This window comes from Sphaerodactylus townsendi, linkage group LG02, assembly GCF_021028975.2.
Source record: "Sphaerodactylus townsendi isolate TG3544 linkage group LG02, MPM_Stown_v2.3, whole genome shotgun sequence".
Lineage (NCBI taxonomy): Eukaryota > Metazoa > Chordata > Lepidosauria > Squamata > Sphaerodactylidae > Sphaerodactylus > Sphaerodactylus townsendi.
Window position 1 is genome coordinate 85,111,004 of NC_059426.1, and position 25,717 is coordinate 85,136,720.

At 41.8% G+C, this 25,717-nt stretch overlaps 1 protein-coding gene across 9 annotated transcripts in view; it reads left to right on the forward strand.

Moving 5' to 3' along the window:
* PLEKHA7 (pleckstrin homology domain containing A7) overlaps positions 1-25,717 on the forward strand; it is a 185,199-nt gene that overhangs the window by 86,716 nt on the left and 72,766 nt on the right. For all 9 annotated transcript variants that reach the window (XM_048485551.1, XM_048485543.1, XM_048485544.1 and 6 more), the window contains 2 exons: positions 16,672-16,755; positions 23,343-23,454. In XM_048485551.1, coding sequence (XP_048341508.1) covers positions 16,672-16,755; positions 23,343-23,454 — 196 coding nt within the window. The remainder of the gene's footprint in view (positions 1-16,671; positions 16,756-23,342; positions 23,455-25,717) is intronic.

The following is a 25,717-nucleotide window of genomic DNA, read 5'->3' on the forward strand; positions in this document are numbered from 1 at the left end:
ACTCCCAACATATGTTCATCCAGCCTCTGTTTAAAAACCTCCAAAGAAGGAGACTCCACAACGCACTGGCTGTGAATTCCACTGTCAAACAGCCCTGACAGTCAGAAAGTTCTTCCTAATGTTTAGGTGGAATCTTTTTTCTTGCACCTTGAATCCATTACTCCGTGTCCTAATCTCTGAGGCAGCAGAAAACATAGCTATCATGTGCCCCCTTAACCTTCTCTTTGCCAAACTAAACATCCCCAGCTCCCTAAGTCTCTCTTCGTAGGGCATGGATTCCAGACCTTTTACCATTTTGGTTGCCCTCCTCTGGACATGTTCCAGCTTGTCAATATCCTTCTTAAATTGTGGTGACCAGAACTGAACACAGTACTCTAGGTGAGGTCTGACCGATGCAGAGTAGAGTGGTACAATTACTTCTCTCGACAGTACTCGTATTGATGCATCCCTGCCATATCACATATTTGAGAAATCCGGGAGAACACATTTGGCTTTCTTGGCTGCCATATCACACTGCTGACTCATGTTCAGTTTTGGGGACGTTATTATGGAGTGCCAGGGAGCTCAAATATAGTGGGTCCACAATGTTATCTATTTCCCTACCCCTTGCAGGATCTGAATGAAACTGGGGACCTCCCTACTCTCACTAGCCGCATGGTTTCATAGGAGGCCCCTCTTCCCTGGGAGAGAAGCTGGTAAACCCCCCCCCCCCAATCCTGGCAGGTTCCCCTAGAAAGAAGAGGCAAAGGGATTTACTAAGCCCTGATTGTGGTACTAAAAAAATTGGGAGACTGAAAGGCTATCCTGAATCTTCACAGGCTAACTCATTGGGTGCACAAGTGGAAATTCAGGATGGAGTCCTGACATTTGATCTTACAACCTATCCAGCAGGGGGACTTCCTTTCCTCCTTAGATTTGAAAGAGGTCTATCTTCATATCATGATACATGGGAAGCACAGCAGTGGCGAAGCCACCAGGGGACGGGGTGTGTGCACAACGCACCGGGCGCACTGATTCTGGTCACCTGGGGGGCGGAAAAATCCCCCACTCCCCTTCTGTGGTGCCCCCCCACAGCGCCCCCCCATGGCACACACCCCACTTACTTTTAGGAATGGAACATCTCAGAGAAGAAGCCTGCCTGCGTTGCCTGGGCCTGGTGGGAACTGCATTTCCCAGGAGCTCCTGGGAAATGTAGTTCCCACCAGGCCCAGGCAACGCAGGCAGGCTTCTTCAGCCTGCTCCTTTCCTAAAAGTAAATGGAGTAAAGTGCCGTGGGGGGCTGCTGCGGGGGGGCACGGGGGCGCAGGGGGGGGAAAGCCAGAGTGTGCACCGGGCGCACTCTGGCCTAGCTATGCCTCTGGAGCTCAGACAATAAATACATCTGTTTCTGTATAGGAGGGAGACACTTTCAATATGTGGTCCTGTCATTTGGCCCATCCTCCTCTTCACCAAGGTTTTGGTCACTCTTGTAAGAACCCAGGGCATAGATGTTTACCCCTACATGGACTATCTCCTTATAAAATTGTGTCAGAGGAGGAGACACTACGGAGGGATACAGAGGAGGTATTTGGGATCCTGGAGAGCCATGGATTCCTGATCGACAGGGAAAAAAGCCACCTGCAGCTAACCAGAGACAATGTATACCTAGGAGCCAGGATACTCACCACATTGAGGATGGTGATATTCCCAGAGGATGAGCAAACCTTTCTGATGACCACAGTCAGCTAGGTCTCATGATCTCAACAATCAAGATGGTGACTTGGTCATACTTACACTCCAGAGATCTGCAGTGGATCTTGCTTCCTTTCTAGAGGAAGATTTGCTACAGGTGACATTGTACTGTTCCTCTATCAGCCAAATTGAAGAATCTTTCCGATGGTGGATGGAGCTACAAAATCTGAGCTGAGAGAAATCCTTTCTTCTGGTTGAGCAGATCATACTGACTCAAGCAAATGGGGCTGGAGGGCACATTGTCAGGGAGGAATAGTTGAAGGACAGTGGTCTTTGAGGGAACAGAGTTACTCCATAAACTGACTGGAATGTCAGGCCATCTGCCTCAGCCTATTGGCATTCAGAGATGCTAATACAGGGGACCCATGCCAGGAACTCTGTTTCAATCAGACTCAGTAGTCTTACATACCCACCCATCCTTTGTCCCCAAGTTACAGGCAGTTTTTCATATGAATCAGCCAGTTGTCCTACCATCCTTCTGCCCCAATCCAAGCCACCCGAAGGAGAAGGAGTGGCAATCACTGGACATTAGGCGGTACTTTCGAATTTACAAGAAAGGGACCAGCAAGTTCCAGAAGACAATTCATGGCTCTAACAGGACTGAGGAAAAGGCATCCAAGATAACCATAGCTCGATGGGTAAAGCTATGCATTCAATCAGTTTATGAAAGCCAAAAACTGAGGGCCCCGTATCAGGCCCTAGCACATTCAACCAGGGCAGAGGTTACATCCACTGCATTCATGACCAGGATTCAAGTAGAGGAGATTAAATGAAACTATTACAAAAGGGCATGGTGGTTCAGGACTGTCAGAAAATACTGAGATAATTTTTTGAACTCACTTTGAATAATGGTACTGATAGCAGAATGATTTGGGATGCAAGTAAAACTTATCTGAGGGGACATTTGATACAGTACAACTGTGCACTTAAAGAAATACTAGAGGGAAATGCAGAAAATATTAGAGGAGATAAAATGAAGAGGAACTGAAAGGACAACCAAGGGATAAAATTATTTTGAAACAGATAAAGATTTTACAATGGTAGATCCCTATGTCAGCAGTGAGAGAGATAGAAACAAAGTTGAAATACATTAAGCAAAATAATTTTGAATTTGCCAATAAACCAGGAAAGTGGTTGGCATATCAGGTAAGAAAGCAATGGGAAAAAAGGATAAGTTTAAAATAAGGAGATAATATTTTGACTGTAATAGATCAATACAAAAATATTTCTTTATTATGTGAACTATATAAAGGACAAGAAACTCTGATGGTGAAAATAGATTAATAGAAAGTGTAATTGCCTAAGATTACAGATGAACAGAGGCATATTGTGAATGGTATCATAACAATAAGAGAGGTGATGGAGGCTATAAAAATCAAACCAGGAACGGTCCCTGGTCCAGATGAACTTCCATGTTTATATTATAAATGCTTTGAAGCTGAGATTTTATAATCCCTGCAAAATACAATGAACTCTAATTTACAAGGACGAAAGATGCCAGAAGACAACTAACATAGCATTAATACCTAAAGAAGGTCAAGACATATCTTTGAACTATAGGCCAATATGGTTATTAAATAATGATTATAAGATATTTACTACAGTCTTAATGAATAGACTGAAAACTGTGTTATAGGATGTTATCCATGAAGATCAGTGTGGTTTTTTGCCTAGAAGACAAGAGAGATACCGTAATATCAGGACTGTACTAGATGTGTTGTAATACCTGGAAAAACATAATGAAAATCAAGCTGCCTTGATATTTTTGGATGCAAAGAAAGTGTTTTGACAGTTTGAACTGATCTTTTTTTTTCAAGGTCTTGGAAAATATGAATTTTAGAGAAAATTTCATGAAATGGGTGAAATGGATTTATACTTTACAAACATCAGATTGTTAATGGCAGTTTAACAAAACCATGTGAGATACAGAAGGGCACAAGACAAGGCTGTGTCTCTTGTTTATTCTTGTGTTGGAGTTATTAAATAGAGATTTGACGAGAGGATTGAGAGTATAAAAATAAAAAAGAGTCCATGCAGTCCAAAGAGGGAATGTCAGTAGAATAGTGGCTAGGAGTGGTGCTGCCACCCAAATACCAAATAGCGGTGTGGGTGCCGGGGGAGAAGGAGAAAATTTCTTCTCTCCTGGGGAAACCTGTCTCTGGGAATTAAAGGGTGGCATAAATCTGCACCACAAAAAGGAGGACATTCCCAGGTTGAAATTAAGCTGGGAACTAACCCCAGAAATGCCTCTAACCACTCCAGCATGGGCTGCTGTGGCTGAGGGGTGCATGCATGTGTGGCAATTTCTGGGTTTGGGCACTGGGCAGTTGCACAGCATCCAGCCACTGACATAATAGCCCCTCCACTGTCATATTCACCCCTTATGCCAGTAGAGTGGCATCCGCGTTGGTGCAACCCCAAGTGCAGCCCATCCCCTCCCCCTGGATTGCACTCTTCCAAACTAATAGCATTTGTTGATGACTTGTTATTGAGCTTGGGAAATCCTAAAAGGATCTGAGTCTTTAATATGTGAACTGAAAGAGTTTTGTGCCTCAGCAGGGTTTAAAATTAATAAACAGAAAATGAGGGCTACAATTAAAAATAGGAGTGTTCAGGATGAAACAGAATTGATGAGTAAAAGAGGATTTAGTACCTCAGAATGGAGCTGTCAAATAAGAACTGTATGTTACTTCAAAATTACTATTCTAAAAACATGGAATTAAGCTAAAAAAGAACTGTCAAGGGGGAACAAACTACAGGTATCTCTGTAAATGATATGTTAAATGATGCCCTGTTCAAACAGTGACAGAAGGACATATCAAACTGTATTTGGCAAGGGAAAAGGCCTGGGTTTAATATAAGATACTAGTGGGGCCCAGCCACGCATTGCTTATTGTGGCTTATTGTGGTGAAATGGGAAAGGAACAGTAGCAGCAAATCAATTGCAGAGGCCAGCAGTACGTGCTCATGCAAACACACAGCCTGATATTGTGCGATGTCATTGATATGTGTGCCCGCATTCTTTGGGGGGGGGAATGGAAAGGCACCCCTCCCACACATCTAGGCTGGCTGGTCATGATCCTTTACCTGGGAGTAAGTTTGGTTGGTGGCAATGGGTGTCGCTTCTGAGGAAGCCCTCTGAGGAGCACGACGCAGCCATGCAAAGTATGTCACGGTTGCTGTACCGAACTTACTCCTGAGTAATGTGTGCCTGGTTTTCTTAACTGTAACCGCAGTATTTAGGGAATCTAGGGTGCCTGGCCCCTCCCTCCCTTCCTTGCATGTCGCCCCTCACTCTCTTCCCTCCCTCACTTCTCTTCCCTTGCATGCCACCCCTCCCCCTCCCTCCCTTTCCTTTCCCTCTGCTAGGGTGGCTGGGTCATATCAAGATGCTGGGCCCCCTCCCTTGCATGCCACCCCTCACTCTCTCCCCTCTCTCACTTCTCTTCCCTTGCATGCCTCCCCCTCCGTCCCTTTCCTCTTCCTCCCTCTCTTCCCTTGCATGCCACCCCTCCCTCTCCCTTCCCTCTCCCTCATGTGTATGTGTCTGTATGTGTTTCACTTCCATTCGAGTTATTGCCTATGTACTGTTTTCACTGCTCATATCTGGCCATTGAGTGAACATTCTAAGCAGCACGAACATTCTAAGGGTGACAGTTACACACAGGCATCTGCATGTCCTTCACCATGGAGCGCCAGGAAAAAGGTGTTTTACCTGGGCCAGGTGTGAAATTTCAGGTATGTGAACATCTAAAAACACTCTCACCTGGCTGACTATAGTGGCTGGGAATTTTCAGAGGAATTGGCCCAGCAGTTACTGAGTTATACTACCATTAACAAAAACACTGTTAGCTTTATATATATATAGATTGCAAGACTCAAAAAAAGATGGGAGGACTAGTTTTACATCTGAAATTCTGTTGCATATCCTTCTGCTTAGTTTGCTTAAAAGAATGGATTATATTAAGAAATAGAAGACTGCAAAGATTGTCATGCCCTTACATAAAGCAGTGGTGCGACCGCACTTGGGAGTATTGTGTTCAGTTCTGGTTGCCACATCTCAAAAAGGATATTGAAGAGATAGAAAAAGTGCAGAGAAGGGCAACGAGGATGATTGAGGGATTGGAGCACCTTCCTTATGAGGAGAGGCTGCGGTGTTTGGGACTCTTTAGTTTGGAGAGGAGGCATCTAAGGGATTTACAGCCCAATCCATATGAGGTGGGGGAGTTCTTCAGCAATTGGGGATGGCGCACGGGTGATGGTGCCATGCCGCCTCCAATGGAGCTTTGGGTTGCATAGTAAGCAGCAGGAGAAAAATCCACTCTGCCTGCCAGAGAACCCCATGTTTTTGTGGTGTAAGTCAGAGGGCTGTGGCAGGAATGCCCCCAGCCAATTTGAAAGATAATTTTGCCAAACTGGCAAAAATGTTTAAAAATGTTTCAAATAAATGTTGGAAATATGATAATCAAGAATGGAAGTTTTATCATTTATGGGGGAATTGTGGAAGAGCTAAAGAATTTTATAGGGTAATACATTCAATAGCAGCAGCAAGAATACTATTATGTGCAGAAATGGAAGACTCCAGCTATACTGACAATTGAAGAATGGTGGGTGAAGGTATTAAAGCTGGCAGAGATGGCCACACTCACTTTGTTACTTGAAGAAAATAATTCCGTTAACTTGTATTAGTGCTGTAATTAACTCTGAAAGGAGGTAGGGAATCACCCACAGTCTTCTATCTAGTGCTCAACTGTAGTGGCTGCAATGGCAGTCTTTGCCATGTGGATACAGCCACGGTTTTTCCAATCTGCTTCTAGCCTATGGACTGTTATGAGGATCATTTAGGCTGCTAAGGTACTGTGGATTTTTATGATGATTTAAACTCTGGATTTTTGTTGGCTAATTTTAATGGTTTCTTAATTTTACTGGTTTCTTAATTTTAGTGGTTTTATGTTTTTACACAAGCCACCTCAAGCAGGTCTTTGAACAGATGGCATATAAATGCTCTGAATAAATAAATACTGCACACAAGTGCAAAATCCAAGATTTATCAAAAGGCAGCAATAGACACAGGCTACTCAGAGGACTCCTTTCCTCAGGCAACTAAGCTTTCAGAATAAACTAAAATAATCTCTATATTTAAATAGAGCAACAAAGTACACAGTGGCTATTTGGAGATTCCAAAACAGGATATGGATAAATTATAATATATACTTGATACATCATTAAAATATGGCACTTATTGTACTGGTTCACACCACCAATGTTACCAGGTTGCTCATGACAATACTTGTATTTGGCTGCCAAACTAAATGTGATAGACAAGTAGCACAGCAGCGGCACAAGTGAGTTTACCACCATAATTTTAAAGTGATTTTAAAACACTGCAAGGCTGGGCCTAGAGCCCTTCCATCACCACGCTCCACTTTTTCAAGTGCTGGGACTACTGCCCGCTGCCACCACCTCTGCAACAGGAAGAGCCACCACCACCCCTTGATGGGAAACATCTGTACTGGGGAAAGGGCTTTTCAGGCTGCAACTCCATAAGAAGCTTGCCGGCTCAGGGGATAACATCTGCCACCACTCTGAGACTACACCACTGGGACGACCCCCTGCTGCTGCCTCTGCATCAGGACGAGAGGTGCCCACCCCTGTGACAAACAGCTTTACTGAAGGAAGGGTTGCTCAGGCTGCAGCTTCATAAGAAGCTTGGTGGCTCAGGAGCAGGCACCACCTATTGGAGGGACCAGTGGGAGCAAGGGGGACTGGTATTTTTTTCCTCTACTCTGGCTTCCTTGGGGTATTGGTTAGTTGGAAATTATTGTGCTGTTCAAAATTTTTCTTAAAAGCAATACGGTGCTTCATTTATATACTAGAACAATCAACACTGATTGTTGTTGATTTATAGTGTAACTTTTTCTGTAGTAAAAATAGACAAATTAGTAATCATGTACTTTGCAATGATGAAGATATTTCAAATTAAGAGAATGTTGGAAAAATATTCTAATTTGCCTGGTTCTCTGAAAATAATGTTGAATGAAATATGGTTTGAAAACTTCCATTTCCCCCCTCTGCACTATCTTATCCAATTCCATCAACCCTGATGCTTGGAAGAAAGATTTAGCACATAATTGATTTTTTTATACTCTACATTTTATGTTTAGTCCAGGGAGGAAGGAATCCTGAGGAGACACCTTACCTGTTGAGTTCTGAAAAACTGAGGCCAGTCACTCTATCAAAATGTGGTTTGCTGTGAGACGTACATTAGAATCTAGATTATAATTGGCCAGAATCTTTTTGATCAATGATTTGATCTAAGGATGTACTGTTAAAAAAAAGATCAAAGATCCCGCTATATAAACATAAAGAAACTGAGCTTGTCTAAAGTACTGTAATGATTGCAGTCCTTCTAAATGGTGATTGTGCAGTTTAGAATCTCTGGCCCATAGTTGTAAAGATAAATAATTGCTTTTATGGAAAACTATTTAGATGGACTTGAAAAACAAGTATGTGAGTTCCTGGCGATAATTTCAGAAGCTGCTTCTGATGAATATATGAAGCTGCCTTGAACTGTGTAAGATCCTTGGGCTACCAATGCCAGCATTAGCTGCTCTCACTGTCCTCAACACTTCAGAGTTTCAGGTAGAAATCTCATCTATTTTCACCTCATCTATTTGCTATCTGATCTTTTTCGTTGGAGATATTGGGGATTGATCTGGGGTCTTCTGAATGCAAAGCAGACTGAACTACAGCTCTGGCTCTAAAATAAGAATTCAGAGTTATGAATCTAATTGTATACTTTTGTGTGCATTTTTAAATGAACCAAATAAAAGCTTAGCTTCAGATATTATCTGAAAATGTTAATTAACAGATTAAAGGAAGGAGTGTAGCAATAGTTATTTAAATAGGAAAATATTTTATGATGTGGAGGACTAAACCTGCCAAAACATCGAAATACACTGCCAGTGAAAAGTCCTTACCTATTCAATTGTGATTAAGCTGTCTGTTAAGTATAGTTAAGAAAGTATTTAGTAGTTAACCTTGAGCCATGCTGGAATCATTAACCAATTGGGAGGGGAAGAATTTGAAAAGTGCTTGCTGGCAGAAAAGAACAGCAGCTGACCTTGAAAGCCAGGTGTATCTTGTTTGGCTGGACAGCAGCCAGATAAAATTGTGGTTCAAAGTATGCTGTGCTAATTGAATCTTTTTTAAAAGAGCACAGAATTGATTGTCAATTTGGCTGGTTTATTTGAAGGCTAGTGTTTGTGACTGTTTACATATTCTTGGAGGAGTAATTTTTGTTGATATTTAGAATCATCAGGATATAGAATAATCAAATCCAACTCCCTGCCATGCAGGAATACACAATCAAAGCACACTTGACAGATGGCCATCCAGCCTCTGTTTAAAAAAACCTCCAAAAAGGAGACCACCACATTTTGAGGCAGTTTATTCCACTGTCAAACAGCCCACACCATCAGGAAGTTCTTCCTAATGTTTAGGTGGAATTTCTTCTCCTGTACCTTTAATCCATTACGCCTTGTCCTAGTCTCTGGAGCAGCAGAAAACAAGCTTACTCCATCTTCAACATGACATCCCTTCAAATATTTAAACGCTAGCAGTAAAGCTCATTTTATGTTCAAATAAAATGGGCTCTAGGTGGGGGGAGCAAGGGAATGGGAGGCTGGTGACAGCACTGCCCCAGCAGGTCTGGCTTTGTGTTTGGGGTGGGGAGAGGGCAGCTGGGAACTGGCGATGGGCCAGTCACCATACAGGACCAGTTCCTCACATGGCTGAGTCCTGCGCAGTGATTGGCTAGGAGTGTGTTGTCACAATATTAGGCTATTATATAAGATGGCTATCATATCACCATTTAAACTTTTCTTTTCCAGACTAAACATAGCTAGCTCCCTCGCTGCTTCTCATAGTACATGGAATCCAGACTCTTACCATTTTGTTCATCCTCCTCTGGACCCGTTCCATCTTGTCAGTACCCTTCTTGAATTGGGGTGCCCAGAACTGGACACAGTATACTACGTGAGGTTTGACCAACACAGAATAGAGTGGTACATTATACTCCTATTGATGCATACCAGAATGGCATTGGCTTTCTTGTCTGCCACATCACACTGCTAACTCATGTTCAGTTTGTGGTCTATAAACTGTCCCTTTCACATGTACTATTGTCAAACTAGGTGTCACCCATCCTATATCCGTGAATTTCATTCTTTCTGCCTAAGTGTAGTATCTTAAATTATCTCTGTTGAAATTCATTTTGTTTTGGCCCAGCTTTCTGATTTGTCAACGTCATTTTGAATTCTGACCCTGTCCTTTGGGGTATTAGCTACCCCTCCTAATTTGGTGTCATCTCCAAACCTGATTAGTACGTCCTCTATTCCATCCTTCAATTGATGGTCAGTGTGGGGCCCTCGGGAAGGTAGATGCCCATGTCCGTGGCCTGGCAGAAGTGCGGCTTCAGAAAGACGAAGGCTTCATTCTTGCAGCTGGAGTAACCCGTCTCCGCATTGATGAACTTCCACGTGCGGTTGCAGGTCGCCAACAGCAGCTTGGAGGAAACGTTCTGTCTATGGCTTCTACACAGTACTGGAATCCGAGTCTAGTGAAGCCAGCCATCACCTGCATGGGTGGGAGGGAGGGGGAGGGAGAGATAGAGGTTAGTCATGGGTCCCTTGTGGGTGTGGGGTATGGCCCACCCCCTCCCAGTGCGCCTCTTGGGGTCTGTGCAGGGCCAGGTATGCAGACATGCTGTGCAGACCCGAGAATTCACCCGCCTCCACTAGCTGTCTGCTCAACCGGACCACCCTGCTGAACATGGCAACTTCAATGGCCATGCAGAACTCTAGCACACATTCTGCCACATTGGCCAGGCCAACACCGAACTGCTTGGACACCTACCAGTAATTGTTGGCGCTTGCCAGGTACCACAGGGCCACCCGCTTCTCAACTGGGGTGGCAGGCCGCATGTTTCATTTAATTTCATATTTAATTTATATCCCGCTCTCCCCCGAGAGGCTCGGGGGTGTGTGAACAACAACAAGAGCAACAGCAAAAGCAATAACAATATAAAATAGCAAAGAGCAACAATCATAAATCACAATATAACAATTATAGTATCAAGCAGTATAACATATAACATAGCAAGATATATTAAACAATTAAATATCAGTAAAATACATAATAATTTTAAGCATAATTAAAATACTATAGAATACATAACACTATATAAATTTGAAACTGAAAACACAAAAATCAAATACCAGCAGCACTTACAGATGGCAAACAAGTTCCTTCCTCCAAACTAGTTTACCCCACACTTAACAGGTTAACAACAGCACTTGTACAAAAGAACTATAATAACCCAGCCTAGGCACTACGACTAACCCACTCTCTTAACCTTACAAAGCTAAGCCTGATACAAAATCCAAATCTAATACTAACACTGTCAACCTACAATATACAATTTCACCACTAACTTTGAACAATATACATTAATCAAGGGAGAACCCACATCTAACTACTCTAAGCTAACTCTATCCCCTTGATTAAGGTAAACTAACCAAAACGTTGAGGATGGGCTAATAGAGAAAGGTAGAGGACAGAAGCCTCACTGAAACAGATCTTTACTCTGCTCCTGAATATCTGTACAGCTAGCTCGGCAGTTCTCAGTTTTTCCATCGCAGGACCACTGGCTGGTGTCTTGTCATTCTAGGTCTAGGCACAGGGTGCATGCAAGGTACATGACAGTGGCCTTCGTCATTTTGAAATCGGCCATCCTCTCCTTGTTGCCCCAGACTGTCATAATGAGGGTGAATGGCCAACAAAGGGTGGCCATCAAGTAGCAGGGTGTGCAGGGGGCACATGTGAGGGCGAACAGCATTGTATTGTGTGCCTGCAGAGCCTCCGGACTATGGACTGGGAGCGGCTGCTGATTGCCAGATCAGCTGGTGGCAGCCGCATCCACCCCTCCAGCCACCCCAATAGCTGCTCCAACAGCTGCCCACCGTCAGTCACAAAAAAGAAGGAGGAGGAGGAGGAGGAGTTTGGATTTATATCTCCCCTTTCTCTCCTGTAGAAGACTCAAAGGGACTTAATATCTCCTTGCCCTTCCCCCCTCACAACAAACACCCTGTGAGGTGGGTGGGGCTGAGAGAGCTCCGAAAAGCTGTGACTAGCCCAAGGTCATCCAGCTGGTGTGTGTCGGAGTGCACAGGCTGCACAGGCTGAATTCCCCAGATAAGCCTCCACAGCTCAAGCAGCAGAGCAGGGAATCAAACCCGTTTCCTACAGATTAGAATGCACCTGCTCTTAACCACTACGCCACTGCTGCCACTTTATGAAATGTGCCACTTTATGAAATGGCATTATATGAAATGGCATTATATGCCACTTTATGAGACTAGCATCTCAGTGAATTGCCTCTTGCCTCTATCATCAGTGTGTGTGCTAATTTAATAGAGTAGCAGAATGCTTTTTTAGTTTATAAAATAAACTAGCAGGATACCCGTGCTTCACTATGTGGTTTGTAATCTGTTTTGATTGTATTTGGCTGTAATGGTCTGGTTAACATGAGGGTTGGTCGAGAAATACTTTTTCACAGCCAGTCTGTTAGCCTCGGGGTGACATTCAGCATACTTCCTCTCAGCCTTTCTGTGAATTTTGAGGTGACTGTCCGCATACTTCATCACAGCCTCTCTATGAATTTAGGGGTGACATTCAGTATTCAGTAGACCTGTTTGTGCACTTTGAATGTTGGCATGAAATTTCTCTCTTTCACCTGGTGGGCTCCAGAAGACATCATTTGGAAGCAGCCGTTGTATTTTTGGGATGCAGAAAGGAAGTGTTCTGCCATTGGATGCTGATGCGTGAGAAGGCTGTGAAGAGGTTCAAGGTAGGGTTGAAGGGCAGAGAGCTGGACTGTACCGCCACTGCAGCATATTCCTGGGGACTCATCCTGCCACTTCAATCACAGGGTGATCGGATGCCCAGAGCAATAAACTTGTCTCCACAATCTGATGATCATATGCAAAACCCGACAAATGTTTAGTAGTCCAAGGTGATAGTGTGGTTTGTAATCTGTTTTGATAGTATTTGGCTGTAACGGTGTTGTTAACGTGCGGGTGGGTAGAGGAGTACTTTTTTACAGTCTGTTAACTTTGGGGTGACATTCAGCATACTTTTTTGCAGCCTGTTTGTGAACTTTGGGGTGACATGCAGCATATTTCCTCACAGCCTGTCTGTGGGCTGATGGGTTTGTTTTCAAATAGGTTCACATGCGTTGTGGAGGACGGTGTTAGAGTGCTTTTGGTGAAGGACATGAAACTGGCGGTGTTGAACTGTCACCCTTAGAATGTTCGTGCAGCATGTCTGTGGACTGAGCGGTTGGTTTGCCCTTAGAATGTTCGCACAGATGGCTAGAGATGAGCAGTGAAAACAGTAAATAGGTAATAAATCGAGTGAAAGTGAATATTTTGGGAAATCCTTTCTTAGTGAGCACCTGGAGTACGTAAGGAACAGGTGTGCCAAATTTCATGTGTGTGGCTTTGGTGGTTTTTGAGTTCTGTTGATGAGTCAGTCAGTGGTATTTCGCGTTTACAGATATAGATTAGTCTGGTGAAGCTATCTTGTGATACATGAATTGCTTCAGATTGTCCTTTCTTTACAGTAAGATTAACTTGTTTTAGTGATAACATTGATGTATAAATTAGTCATCATTGCAGGTGAAACTGTTATGTCCCTAATGCAAATAGAAGTAGAATTATTGTCAGTACTGACAATTTTCATGTTGAATCATCAATTGCTGAATTATCAAGTTTCTGTGTGTGAATCACATTTGATCCATATTTCCTGTTTTTGAATTAGAATAACTGGGATGCAAAGAATGTTCACATAAGAAGACTTTTTGCTGTCCCCTTTTGGCAACATTTTCTCAAAGTTTGAATATTCTCCAGAGTGCCATTTCATGACCTTTGACTATCACTGGAAGAGAAAATAAGGAGTTCACCAAAAACAAATACCCAACTGTGTCATGGAGAAAAACACATCTGATCGTCAAAATTACACTAATAGAAACCCAGATTAAAAGGTTATAATCAACATACTTGAGAAAAGGTTATAATCAACATATTTCTCCTTTCCCCTTCCTTTCCCCTTTTCCTGTCACCTCCACAACCAGAGGGTAAACAAGCAAATAAGCAATCTTTTTGCATCACAGAGATTTCTCCAGTATTTTCCCTAATCAATTGATATCACTCAGTGTTTATTCGGAACTCCATGCCTTCTCATTTCACGTTAAAAGTAATTTTAAGTGGAGGCTCTGTCACAAGTAGGTTTTAGTAGCCTACAAAATGTTTAAATGTCCTTCTGAAGATGAATGTGATAAACAATGCATTATGTTTATTAAAAAGAGTCATCTTTCAGTTTTGTAGGCATTATTCATTTTGTTATTATGATTTCTTTCTGCACCTGAAAAGTTCTCATATATTCTGTCCTGGAATCTGTATTTAGAATCCTAAGAGCACTGTCTTGGGAGTAAGCCTCATAGCACAGACTTAAGGTGAGGTCTGAGTAGACCTTGGTTAGGATTGTGCATTCTCTCTCTTTGGCCCCTTCTGCTAAGACCAAAAATAGCGCTTTGCAAACGGTGTAAATGACACCAGTGCTGACCCGATCTGTTTGCACTGCCAGCCCTCCCATTGACAGCAATTGCATTGGCAGGGCCGCAAAACTTCACATCGCGGTGCGGCAGGGTTTTTGTTTGTTGGCCATTCATTTCTGCATAGCTATGCAGGAATGCACACATTTACCCCCCCCCCCCACAGCCACGTATACATCTCATGGGACCCCGATACAACCCTGTGCACCTGTGTGGCTACGCAGACGTAAACCTGAATTTTAAAAAATGTAAGCATGGCCAGTGTTTCCTGCCCGGCCGTTCGCTCAGCGCCGGTTGCAGAGCACCATTTTTGAAAAGAATCACTAGTTCAGCCATTCACAAATACACCATTTGGGGGGGGGGGAATGGGGCGTAGCAGCTTCGTTGCAGAAATGGTGTCTGTGTAAAGTTCTCTCCCAAAACGGTGTTTTTACCCTCCTTACACTGCTGTATTTGGCCCGTGTGGAAGGGGCCTTTGTCTCTCAAGTTTATCTTAAAAGTATGTTGCTTTTTAGTAACCACCATGCCTGCATCTGCATTAATCTGTCTATTATGAGTGACACGTGCTATTAGCAGTGTAGTATCTTATTTTGAAAAGTAGCTTCTTATTGTTGTTCAGTTGTTTGAAACTGTTCTGTCTTTCACTGAACTATGTTTCTGAATGAGTGAAAAGTTTGTAAGTATCTCAAAGAGGCAAAATTAACAAAATTGCAATGCTATCCTTACAGATTATTTGTACATATATTCTCCAGTAGAGAGAGAGGGGCTAGAGCTAGACCTTAAGGATTGTTCTTCCAAAACAGCAAATGGAGGTTGAGTCAATCAGTGATTTCTTTGTTGTACAGAGGGTTATTTCCTCCCAGATCAGCCTACTTTGTACTCAGGAAGCAAAGTATAAGTTGAGCTCATGAAAGCTCAAATTCAGCTGCTTAAATATTTCCCTTCCTTAATTCCTTTAATGAAGTTTCAAGGGCCTCACATAAAGGAGTTAAATCTCAGCCATCCCATCTTCTGTATGTCTGCAGTACACAGTCAACAGGATGAGATAGCTAATACAGCTGCTGGTGCAGTAATGGCTCATTTGCTACCAACCAAAAGGCAGGGAGATCAACAGTTCTTCTGGGCCAAGGCTGCTGAAAGTAGGCTGGAATAGCTATAATAGGACAAAGTTTGGCCTCTCTACCTTGTTTATATGTCTTCTGAGAGCGTCTGTTTCGTCACTGTGTGTAATGGATGCTGGACTAGATGGACTAGTCTGATTCATCAGAGTTGCTTGTATGTTCTCATGAATGCATTAGTTACAGTACTAACTAGTAAATGTGACCAATTCATTTCTTAACTATGCAAGTAAAAAATAAGTACCAGGTATTACTCATTAATCTATGTGGATAGCAGCAACTGAAAGAATCTGATGCTAAGTCTGTTGAGAATGTCAGAACAGGATTTTCACATGTAGTAAAATATTTATAAAATATTTAAATCTTCAAATCAATGTATACACTTGCTTTTTTAAAGTGATGCTATTATACATAATTACAGTAGAAGTGTAAGGTGTAAAGTATTAGAACAATAGTGTCAGAATGCATTTTAGGGATAGTGGAAAGTTCCAAACAATTATTTTAATGATGATTTGATTGTTGGAAAATCGTTGATATGATTCTTTAAAAAAACAAAAGACACTTATGTTTATATTAAGTAGAAAAACAGTACAAATCAAAACTGAAAATTGACAGGATATGTTCCATAAAACAATACACAAAATATATATTAACACAAGTATTAAAATTTGTATGGATCATACATTCTTTATGACCAGGCTTGCCATAGCTGAACTCCTTCTGCCAAAAAGTTCTCCAATTTCATGCCACTCAGAATAGCAATAGTAGAAGAAAAATAAACAAACAATTCGCCCACCCCACCCCCCGCTGTTGGTCCAATGGGAAAAATGTGGAAGTGACATAAGTTCTCTCTAAAAATTGCCAGAAACTCTATGGCAAAACACATCAGTTCCAGTTTCCTTCCCCAGCTCCTGCCAGTTCAAAAGCCAGTGTATGCGGGGTGAATAGAGTTTGGGGTTTTGGTAACTAACACACGTATATGCAATCTTTCATAAATCCAAGAACATTGTGAAATACAGATGAAGTATTTCATCCCTCCAGTGCACTGCTGAAAATTGCATTTTTGGAGGAGCAGGGACTGGGCCAATGAAATAATATATTTTCTGAGATATGCTTGCTTATTAAATTACAGTATTATTTTATTTTCAGCCATAACCAACAGACTACAACATTTAAGCATCCTGTGACTGGCCAGTTTTCTGCTGAAAACATTGAATTTATTTTACAAGAGGAGTAAGTAGATTAATTTGTTATACTACTTTTCTCTTATAAACTAATCTTTTATAGGATGTGTTATAAACATTTGAATATTTCTGCTCCAAGGCCATTTTTCAACTCCACAATGTATCACTCAAAGGACTTCCCTGTTCGTAGCAATAGTAATGTTTCAAATATAATTTTATGTTATATTATTTTTAATAACTAGAAATGGTCTTTGAATCAATAATGCAACTGTTATTGTGGAATGAAGGTGTGTATCCAAATGCACAAGAGTGCCTGTCACTCTGGCTTGGCTCTAGAGCATGTATGCATTTGTATGTTTAAAGGAGGTATGGAAATGAAAAGGAGGCAATTCTAAATCCAAGATTATGTAATTATAAAGGATAAATAAAAGGTTAAAAGGAGGCAATTTAAAATGCAGTCCAAGCCAGAAATTTATCATTGTATAAATAGCACAAATACCCAGTTAGAACTTGCTGAAACAGACACTTGCTGTCATCAAATAAACTTAATAAGGCCTTTATTTTTAATCTTTAAATTATTTTTATTACTACAGCTCCACCATTTCTATTTAATTTGTCAAATTTCATCTGTTCATTAATCCCCTGTACTGAATGGAAGATAAAGAGTTGCTGAATGTTGATTAGTGAAAGTTACAAATAGATTCCAGATAGCATAAAAAATTGTTTGCTGTCATCAAAGGAACTTGATAAGGCCCTCCCTATGCATTGATGTGTGAAAATTTTGCTACAAAAATAGGGCGGTAAATTAAGGGTGAGGACACAAGGCACTGGCAAAACTAAAGGACTTTTATGGGAGAGTCTAGGTGTGGAGGGATTTAAAGTATGGTTGGAGAGGAGATTGCCACAAATCATCGCTGGTAGAGGATGAATCTAGGATGCAAAGGGGCTCTTCAGACTAGAAGTAAGAAAGCTATAGCCTGAGCTGAGGAAGGGCTTGAGGCCGAGATGAACACTGGAACTGGACTGGAAGGTACAGTGGGTAGAGTGGAGATGCTGTTCTGACAAAAGAAGGGAATGAGCAAGTCATGAGCAAGGAACATACCATTACTTTGAAAACCATCCCTACAGTAAAATGATGTGGACAATTATCACCTAATCTCCATTGTTTCTGGGCAAAGTTATGGAAAGACAGTACAGAATGAACTCCAAGTCTTTATGGATGACTTAGCTGCTGCAGATCTTTTTCAGTCTGACTTCAGAGCATGAGATGGGACAGCTTTAGATTACAACAGTGGTGGCGAACCTATGGCACGGGTGCCAGAGGTGGCACTCAGAGCCCTCTCTGTGGGCACGTGCAGACAGAGTCGTCCCCCCCCCCAACACACATCTATGCTGGCCTGGGCCGCTGGGCTCGATTATTAGCATTAAACCTAAGACCTAGTTTTGGGAAGCAGCGTAGGTAACCCTGTTAAACCCCACTGATTTTCATGTGAAGAAAATCCTTGTGAAGAAACTTCTTTACCTGGGAGTAAGCTCGGTTGCTGGCAATGGGGTTTGCTTCTGAGTAAACCCTCCTAGGGTCGTGATTCACCCATTGGAAGAGTTGCACGGTTGCTTCAAAGCAAAGCCACCGACTGCCACCAAGCTTACTCCTGAGTAACACATACCTCGGAGCGAATCGTTTTTTCTAAACTAAAACCTCAGTATTCAGGTTAAAATTCCATGTTGGCACTTTGCGATACATAAGTGGGTTTTGGGTTGCAATTTGGGCACTCGGTCTCGAAAAGGTTCGCCATCACTGGATTACAACCTCTGACTGAGTGTAGATAAAGCCCAACCTCTCCTTTGCTGTTATTGGATTTACAGTCTTTGGCCCTTTCTGCATGGGCCATAAACGGCGCCCTGGGGACGGCAAAAACGCCGTCCCCAGGGAGCTGTTCGCACAGGCAGCGCTGCGAAAACGCAGCAGCGCCGACCTGGCTCCCCTCCCCCTCCCCCAGGGCGGCGTCAGGCCACCTCCAAAAACCTCCCTCCTGGAGGGAGGTTTTTGGTAAACAGCGCATTCCCGGCGGCGCGGTGCAAACGGCACCGCCAGGAATGCGCTGTTTTCCCCGTCCCTCTCCCACTCACCTCGTCGCCTTCGTTGCCCTGCTGGCCTCCTAAGACCCTCCCTCGCTGTCCTCTGACCCCTGGCAGCGAGGGAGGGTCTTAGGAGGCCAGCAGGGCGACGAAGGCGACGAGGTGAGTGGGAGACGGACGGGGAAGAGACGGCTCTGTGCGGAGCCACCTCTCCCGCGCTGTCCTCTGCAGGGGCCGCTCGCACGCTCCGGTGCGAATGGCCCCCACCCCTCCACTGGCAGAATTCCTGCCGGTGGGGGAGCGCCCTTTCCGCAATGCGAAAAGGGCCTTTGATACAGTAGATAATGTCATCTTGTTCTCCCCACTTTTGATGGAATTCAGCTGACCTTTTACTGACTCAGATGAAAGCCTTGGGTTTATACTGGATCAAGCCTTATCACTGGAGAAGCAAGTTAATACACCTGCAAAAATACTCTCTTCCAAGTCAGCCTAGCCCATAAAATGGCCTCAACTTGATTGGCTGACTTGGCCACATGGATCCATGCCTTAGTAACATTGAAACTAGATTACTGTAATGCAGTGTACATTGGTCTTCCCTCAAAATCAACTTGGAAACTTCAGCTGGTCCATGATGCCATGGCTCAACTATTTACTGAGAGTTAGACAGAGCATTCATATAACATATTCTGCAGACCCTTCTTTGGTTGCCCATTTGTTTCCAAGCTCAGTTTAAGGTTTGGGCTGTCTCTTCATGGCGTAGAGCCCTCTTATTTACAAGATCACCTTTCTCCCTATGCCATGCCATGGCAACTCCCCTCATGTCAGCAGGGGCTTCTGCAGATGCTAACTGCAAATGGGCAAAATCAACAACTGCCCATACATGTGCTTTCTCCCACTTGCAGAACGGCCTGCTTTCACACTCCTGGACTTCTGCAAACTGCAGAACTGAACTATTTAAGAGAGTTTCTCTGTGCAGGTAATAAGGCAGCACAGTACAAACTATTTAAAAACTTATTTGGATAAAATTATATGGACTTGTGATCTTTTCTGCTGTTCCTAGTTTATTGTAAGTAGGATCCTATTATGTGATTTCTGTACCACCTAATAGTATGTCATGTTAATATTTAATGCTAGTTCCATACTTCTAATATCCTAATACAGTAGTTACTGAATATCCCAATTTTCTTGATTGTACTGACTGGCTATATATATATTTGTATGACATTTCATCATACAAACTTAAAAAAAATAGCATACTTCAAAGTGTCGCTTCAGCCAAACTCTTAGCTGCTGAAGAACAAATAATTTAATCCCAATGGATAGTGGAAACTGACCTGCTGCTATCTTGAATGAAACCTTGAGGCTGATTGTCATGTTCATGAGCTGTTTTCCTCTGATAGTTTGCTCTTTTGTAGGAGAAATAATGAACAATGACCCAAGAGGTGCTGTTGCCTATCTATTTCATTTGTTCTTTGATTGAATATCAGTGACAGGCGCAGAAATGTTCAGGACAGTCAATTTGTCAGAGCTTTCATTTAGCGTGTTAACAGTAGATAAGGAGCAGTGAGGTTTCAGTGCAGCAATATGTTGTATGTTCTAACTTCACCCATTAGAATATTTAGATTGAAAACTTTTTGCTTTTGTTTTCCATTTGCCAGTTTGCATTGGATGTTTAATGAACTCTTAAGCTTTAAAGCCCAGCATGAAATGAACAGTTTCACAGTTTGAAGCAATTGCCAACACAGTTGATAAAGTATTCCTGGGACAATTTTCTTCCTTTTTATTATTATACGTTTTGTAAGTTATGGTATCCACCCCCTTCCATAAATCTAGGATAAATCCTAGCTACTAGTTATAAAGTGCATATAAAGTACATTACCAGCATGTTACAGCAAAAGTAAAATAATCATTATCAGTGTATTGTCGTAGGCTTTCATGGCCAGAATCACTAGAGCGTTGTGAGTTTTCTGGGCTGTATGGCCGTGTTCTAGTAGCATTTGCTCCTGACGTTTTGCCTGCATCTGTGGCTGGCATCTTCAGAGGATCCTCTGAAGATGCCAGCAATAGATGCAGGTGAAACATCAGGAGAAAATGCTACTGAAATACGGCCATACAACCTGGAAAACCGACAAAACCCTAAACTTTATCAGCTCTAGTACAAATAACATGGCATGTTGGTACTTGTATTAGCATCTGTATACCAACAGACAAAAATTTGTTTTAAAATCTTTAAAAATTGTTTGACTGTTTTAAGCCGCTTGGAGGTTATTATGGGGATGGGCAGTCTATAGGTCAAGTAAACAAATCAATAATTTTTGTCATTAAATCCAAAGTTCACTCACTTGCTCTTTCATGTATGAATAGCTTTGTGAAGACTGCAGATAGCATATTTTTCTATAGTCTAAAACCTTAATTGAATTGTTTAAAATAAATGTGTTTAGTTAAAATTGACTTGGTTAATTAGAGTGTTATGACTTGATTTCGAAACAGATAATTAATGTGGTGACATTCTTTTGTTGGAAAAATTGAATCTCCTCCTTGTCCTCCAAAGACCTTGTCCTTATAGCCTGCTTTCTTTCTCTGAAACCAAACAGTGATTCATTGTTGTTTCCTCTTTGCTGTTCTGTGCCCCCTATTCTGAGATGGAGAATCAATTCTCCTCTGACTTAATGGCATTAAGCTTCTACTCCAAAAACTGCAGCATGGACTTGGATCTTAATTAGTCTGCAGAGGTGGCAGAATGCTTTTATGGCACAGATGTATCCCTTTCTTTCCTCTTAGCCTGTGTATGATTCACCAAACAATATGAAATAGATCTTGAAAATGCATACTGCATTGCTGGAATATTAAGCACACACAATTTTTAGGTGTTCATTTGATTAGGTTGCAGGCAGGTCTCTTGGAGTTAAAGACAAGCTAGTGATAGAGGCAAGGGCCGTTTCTCATGGGAACCTGTTTCATCTTGAGATGGCATTTTATTTCACATAGTTCCTATCATTTATTCCTTGGATTGATCTATGATTGAGTCTACTTACACCCTTGTATGAAAATAGGAGGTTCTTGAAGGGAAATACCCTGGCTGTAGTCTAATATAATCATCACACTGGTTTATAGGTGCATGCCACTGTTGTCCTTCCAGGGAATAATCAACAGGGTGCTTCACAGCTACCCTTAAATGTAAAAAAAACATTTCTATGCCTGGTTGTAGCTAGTAAAATGGAGGGTTAATCTTGTAAGATTAGCAAAATGACTTTTTCTTACATCTGAAATGTGAGTGAGTGAGTGAGTGAGTGAGGGGGGAATGTATGGGAGGTAACAGGCAACTTTGATATGGCAGGTAAGGGCTTACAAGTGCTTCATTGCTACAGGTATTTGTTTTTATATTTTGTTCTTATTTTACATTGTCCCAGCATGAATGCTTATGACATGGATGAAGAAAAAAAGATATTTGTATGCAACACAGATCTGAAATCCTACAGTAACTAGTTTATAACCCTTCTTACAAAAAGCAAATGTACCCACTTCTGTTTCTTCTTCCCTATCTCCCTGTTCTGACTAGGTTTTATTACTCGAAGTCCTTCTATTTCTATGATGAAGAACAAATTCTGCAGTTCTGGGAGAGCCATCCAAGAACTGTGTATTTGGCTTCTTGATACTTGGCATATGGATAGTATCATTAAACTGGCAGTAAGAGTTAGGAGGTCAGCTGCCATGTTTTACACCAATAAAAGTTCCCAAACAGTTACCAAAGGCAAGTCCTTGCCTGTAATATCTATTGTAATCTATGCTTCATACTATCAGAACACCTTTTTTATGTCTCATGAGGTGGTGGTAGAAAATGCCGTCAAGTTATGGCAAGTCATAAAGTTTTCAAGGCAAGAAACGTTCAGAGGTGGTTTATCATTGCCTACTTCTGCCTAGCAACCTTGATATTCCCAGGAGGTGCAGTATACTGTCACTATTGCAGACTAATTCGGCTTATATGGTACAGTTTATTCAGATGAAATAATCTGGCCATTAATTTAAGATACTTTGTTTAGGCAGGTCTTTCTGTTAATGCTAACAGTGTAAACTGCCTTCTCCTGAAATAAATGATGGATGAATGGCAATTTACCTAGAAATATAATGGAGATTATAAAAGCTGAAACATTTGAAGATAAAAATATTGTGTCGTTAACTAAAAATAATTACAAAATTCAGTTGAGAATACAAAACCAAGTAAATGAAGTTTTTTGAGGCATACTGTGTGAGGAATTACAATTGCTGATAATAATAGCTTAGTTTGGCTATTAACATCCATAAATCAGTAAATATTTGAGTATTGAATTAATATGAATTACATATAACTTTTCAATGCATGACATGTGCTAGTTATGCTTCATACTGAACTGAGTTGGCCATACTTCTGTTAATGGTGATGTCTGAATAAAGCTATTGTAAGTTGAAACAGCTTGCAATTTGTGCCTACTTACTTTGCTGTGCAGGATTTAAAAAGATAACTTTGAAATGAAAAACAAAATGAAATGTCATCAAAACATTTCCTCTGCATTTTTTTAGGCATAATTTGAAAATGTCCAAGCATCAGATAAACCAAAGACCCTCAAGCATGGCCAGTGAAACATCCACTGCAGTAACTGCATCCACAGTAGATACAAAGCCCAACTATAAGGTAAGTCTGACTTTGTTCACTGTAAGTCTTCCTCTCTCTCAAGGACAGAACTTGATCTGCCATCTTGTTAGTGTCCCAGTGATGGGGTCATGTCTGAGTTGCAATTTGAATTAGAAGCTTGTTGTTCAATCTTCTCCAGTTCATGAGTTTTATATGTGAAGAACTATTGCTTGCATATTACTTGCAAGGAATAAGAGGGGAAGTCCTCCTATGGATTAAAAACTGGTTGAGAAACAGGAAGCAAAGGATGAGTGTAAATGGGAAATTCTCACAATGGAGAGATGTAGGGAGTGGTGTCCCCCAAGGATCCATTTTGGGACCAGTGCTCTTTAGCCTATTCATAAATGACCTGGAAAGAGGGGTGGGTAGCATGGTGGCCAAGTTTGCGGATGATACCAAATTATGTAGGGTGGTGAGAACCACAAAGGATTGTGAAGAGCTCCAAGCGGACCTTGATAAATTAGGTGAGTGGGCTAAGAAATGGCAAACGCAGTTCAATGTAGCAAAATGTAAACTGATACACATAGGGGCAAAAAATCCAAACTTCGCATACAGACTACAGGAGTCAGTGCGATCAGTCACAGACCAGGAAAGGGATTTGGGCATCTTAGTTGATACTACTCACAATACTAAAACCAGGGGGCATACATTAAAAATGCTGCCGGGAAGAATTAAGACTAATAAAAGGAAACATTTCTTCACGCAAAGCATGATTGGTGTTTGGAATGTGCTGCCACAGGAGGTGGTGATGGCCGCTAACCTGGATAGCTTTAAAAGGGGCTTGGACAGATTTATGGAGAAGTCGATCTATGGCTAGCAATCTTGATCCTGCTTGATCTGAGATTGCAAATGCCTTAGCAGACCAGATTCTCGGGAGCAGCAGCAGCAGCAGGCCATTGCTTTCACATCCTACATGTGAGCTCCCAAAGGCATTTGGTGGACTACTGCGAGTAGCAGAGTGCTGGACTAGATGGACTCTAGTCTGATCCAGCAGGCTCTTTCTTATATTCTTATGTTCTTACTTATTAGGAGCATTGATTGTATAAAGCTTGTGTGCATAATGGTTATCAGTCAAACCATTTCCTAAAAATCAAGTATTTTGATCTTGTGAGCTCCAGATCCTACATGGAGGTTTTCAAAATGCAGCCTGCACAATATACCTCCCCTCCCCACCCCGAATCCCACTCTTCCAGGTTCTACCATCAAATCTCCAGGTATTTCCAAACCCCAAGTTGGCAACACTATTGGAATGCCATTTATAAATCACCTGGACAGGACTGCTAATGTCTGACCTTGGATGAACAGGGGTTTTGGATGGAAAAGATTACTTAACTTTTTAGATTTTTTTCAAAGTTACTTTGACTTTAAAAAAAATGCTGATTTTATTTTGTATTGTCTATTAATGCCAGGCATCATTCTGCAAACCCATATGAGTGTAAAACCAGAATGCTGCTGAAATATTTGATTATTTTTATATTAAAAGTCTGTTCATAGGCAATATATGACATGCCATCTAAATTATATTTTGATTTCTTGACAACTGACAGCCCATAATGTTGTATTCTTGAACAGTAAAAATAATTGTTGACTAGAAATCAGGCTGGCAGCTACAGTTTTTAATAAACTGTTTTTGTGAATTCAGGTATTTATTTTAATTGCAGCATTCACAATTATGTTTTTGACGCAAGTCATTGCAGGGACGGGGAGTTCATTTGATATTTTGTATTTCTTTTTCGCTTCCTTAAGGATAAAGGAATAAAACTAAATCCAATGTTTATTCTAAGCAAAGCAGGGTTTTTTTGTTTTTGTTTTTTTTTCTTCAGTGCATATTTCTATAGCTTTCATCAACTAAAAGGGCCTAGTTTTGGTCTCAGATTCTTGGGATTCTTTCTCCCACGCTGAGTCTGAGTGAGCATAACCTGACCTGCTGTTGACTATTCCTCTCAACAACCCTCTTTTCCACCAAAGCTGCTATGTAAGCTGCTGAATCACTGCAGGTTCCTAGATGGACTTGCCCATGGGTAAGAATCTGTGCTGTACTGGTTCAATAGTCATGCTAGAACAGGGGTAGGGAACCTGTGGCTCTCCAGATGTTCAGGAACTACAATTCCCATCAGCCCCTACCAGCATGGCCAATTGGCCATGCTGACAGAGGCTGATGGGAATTGTAGTTCCTGAACATCTGGAGAGCCGCAGGTTCCCTACCCCTGTGCTAGAACAAGAGAGTGGGCAATCACACAGCAGATCAGCTAGCTGTGCATTG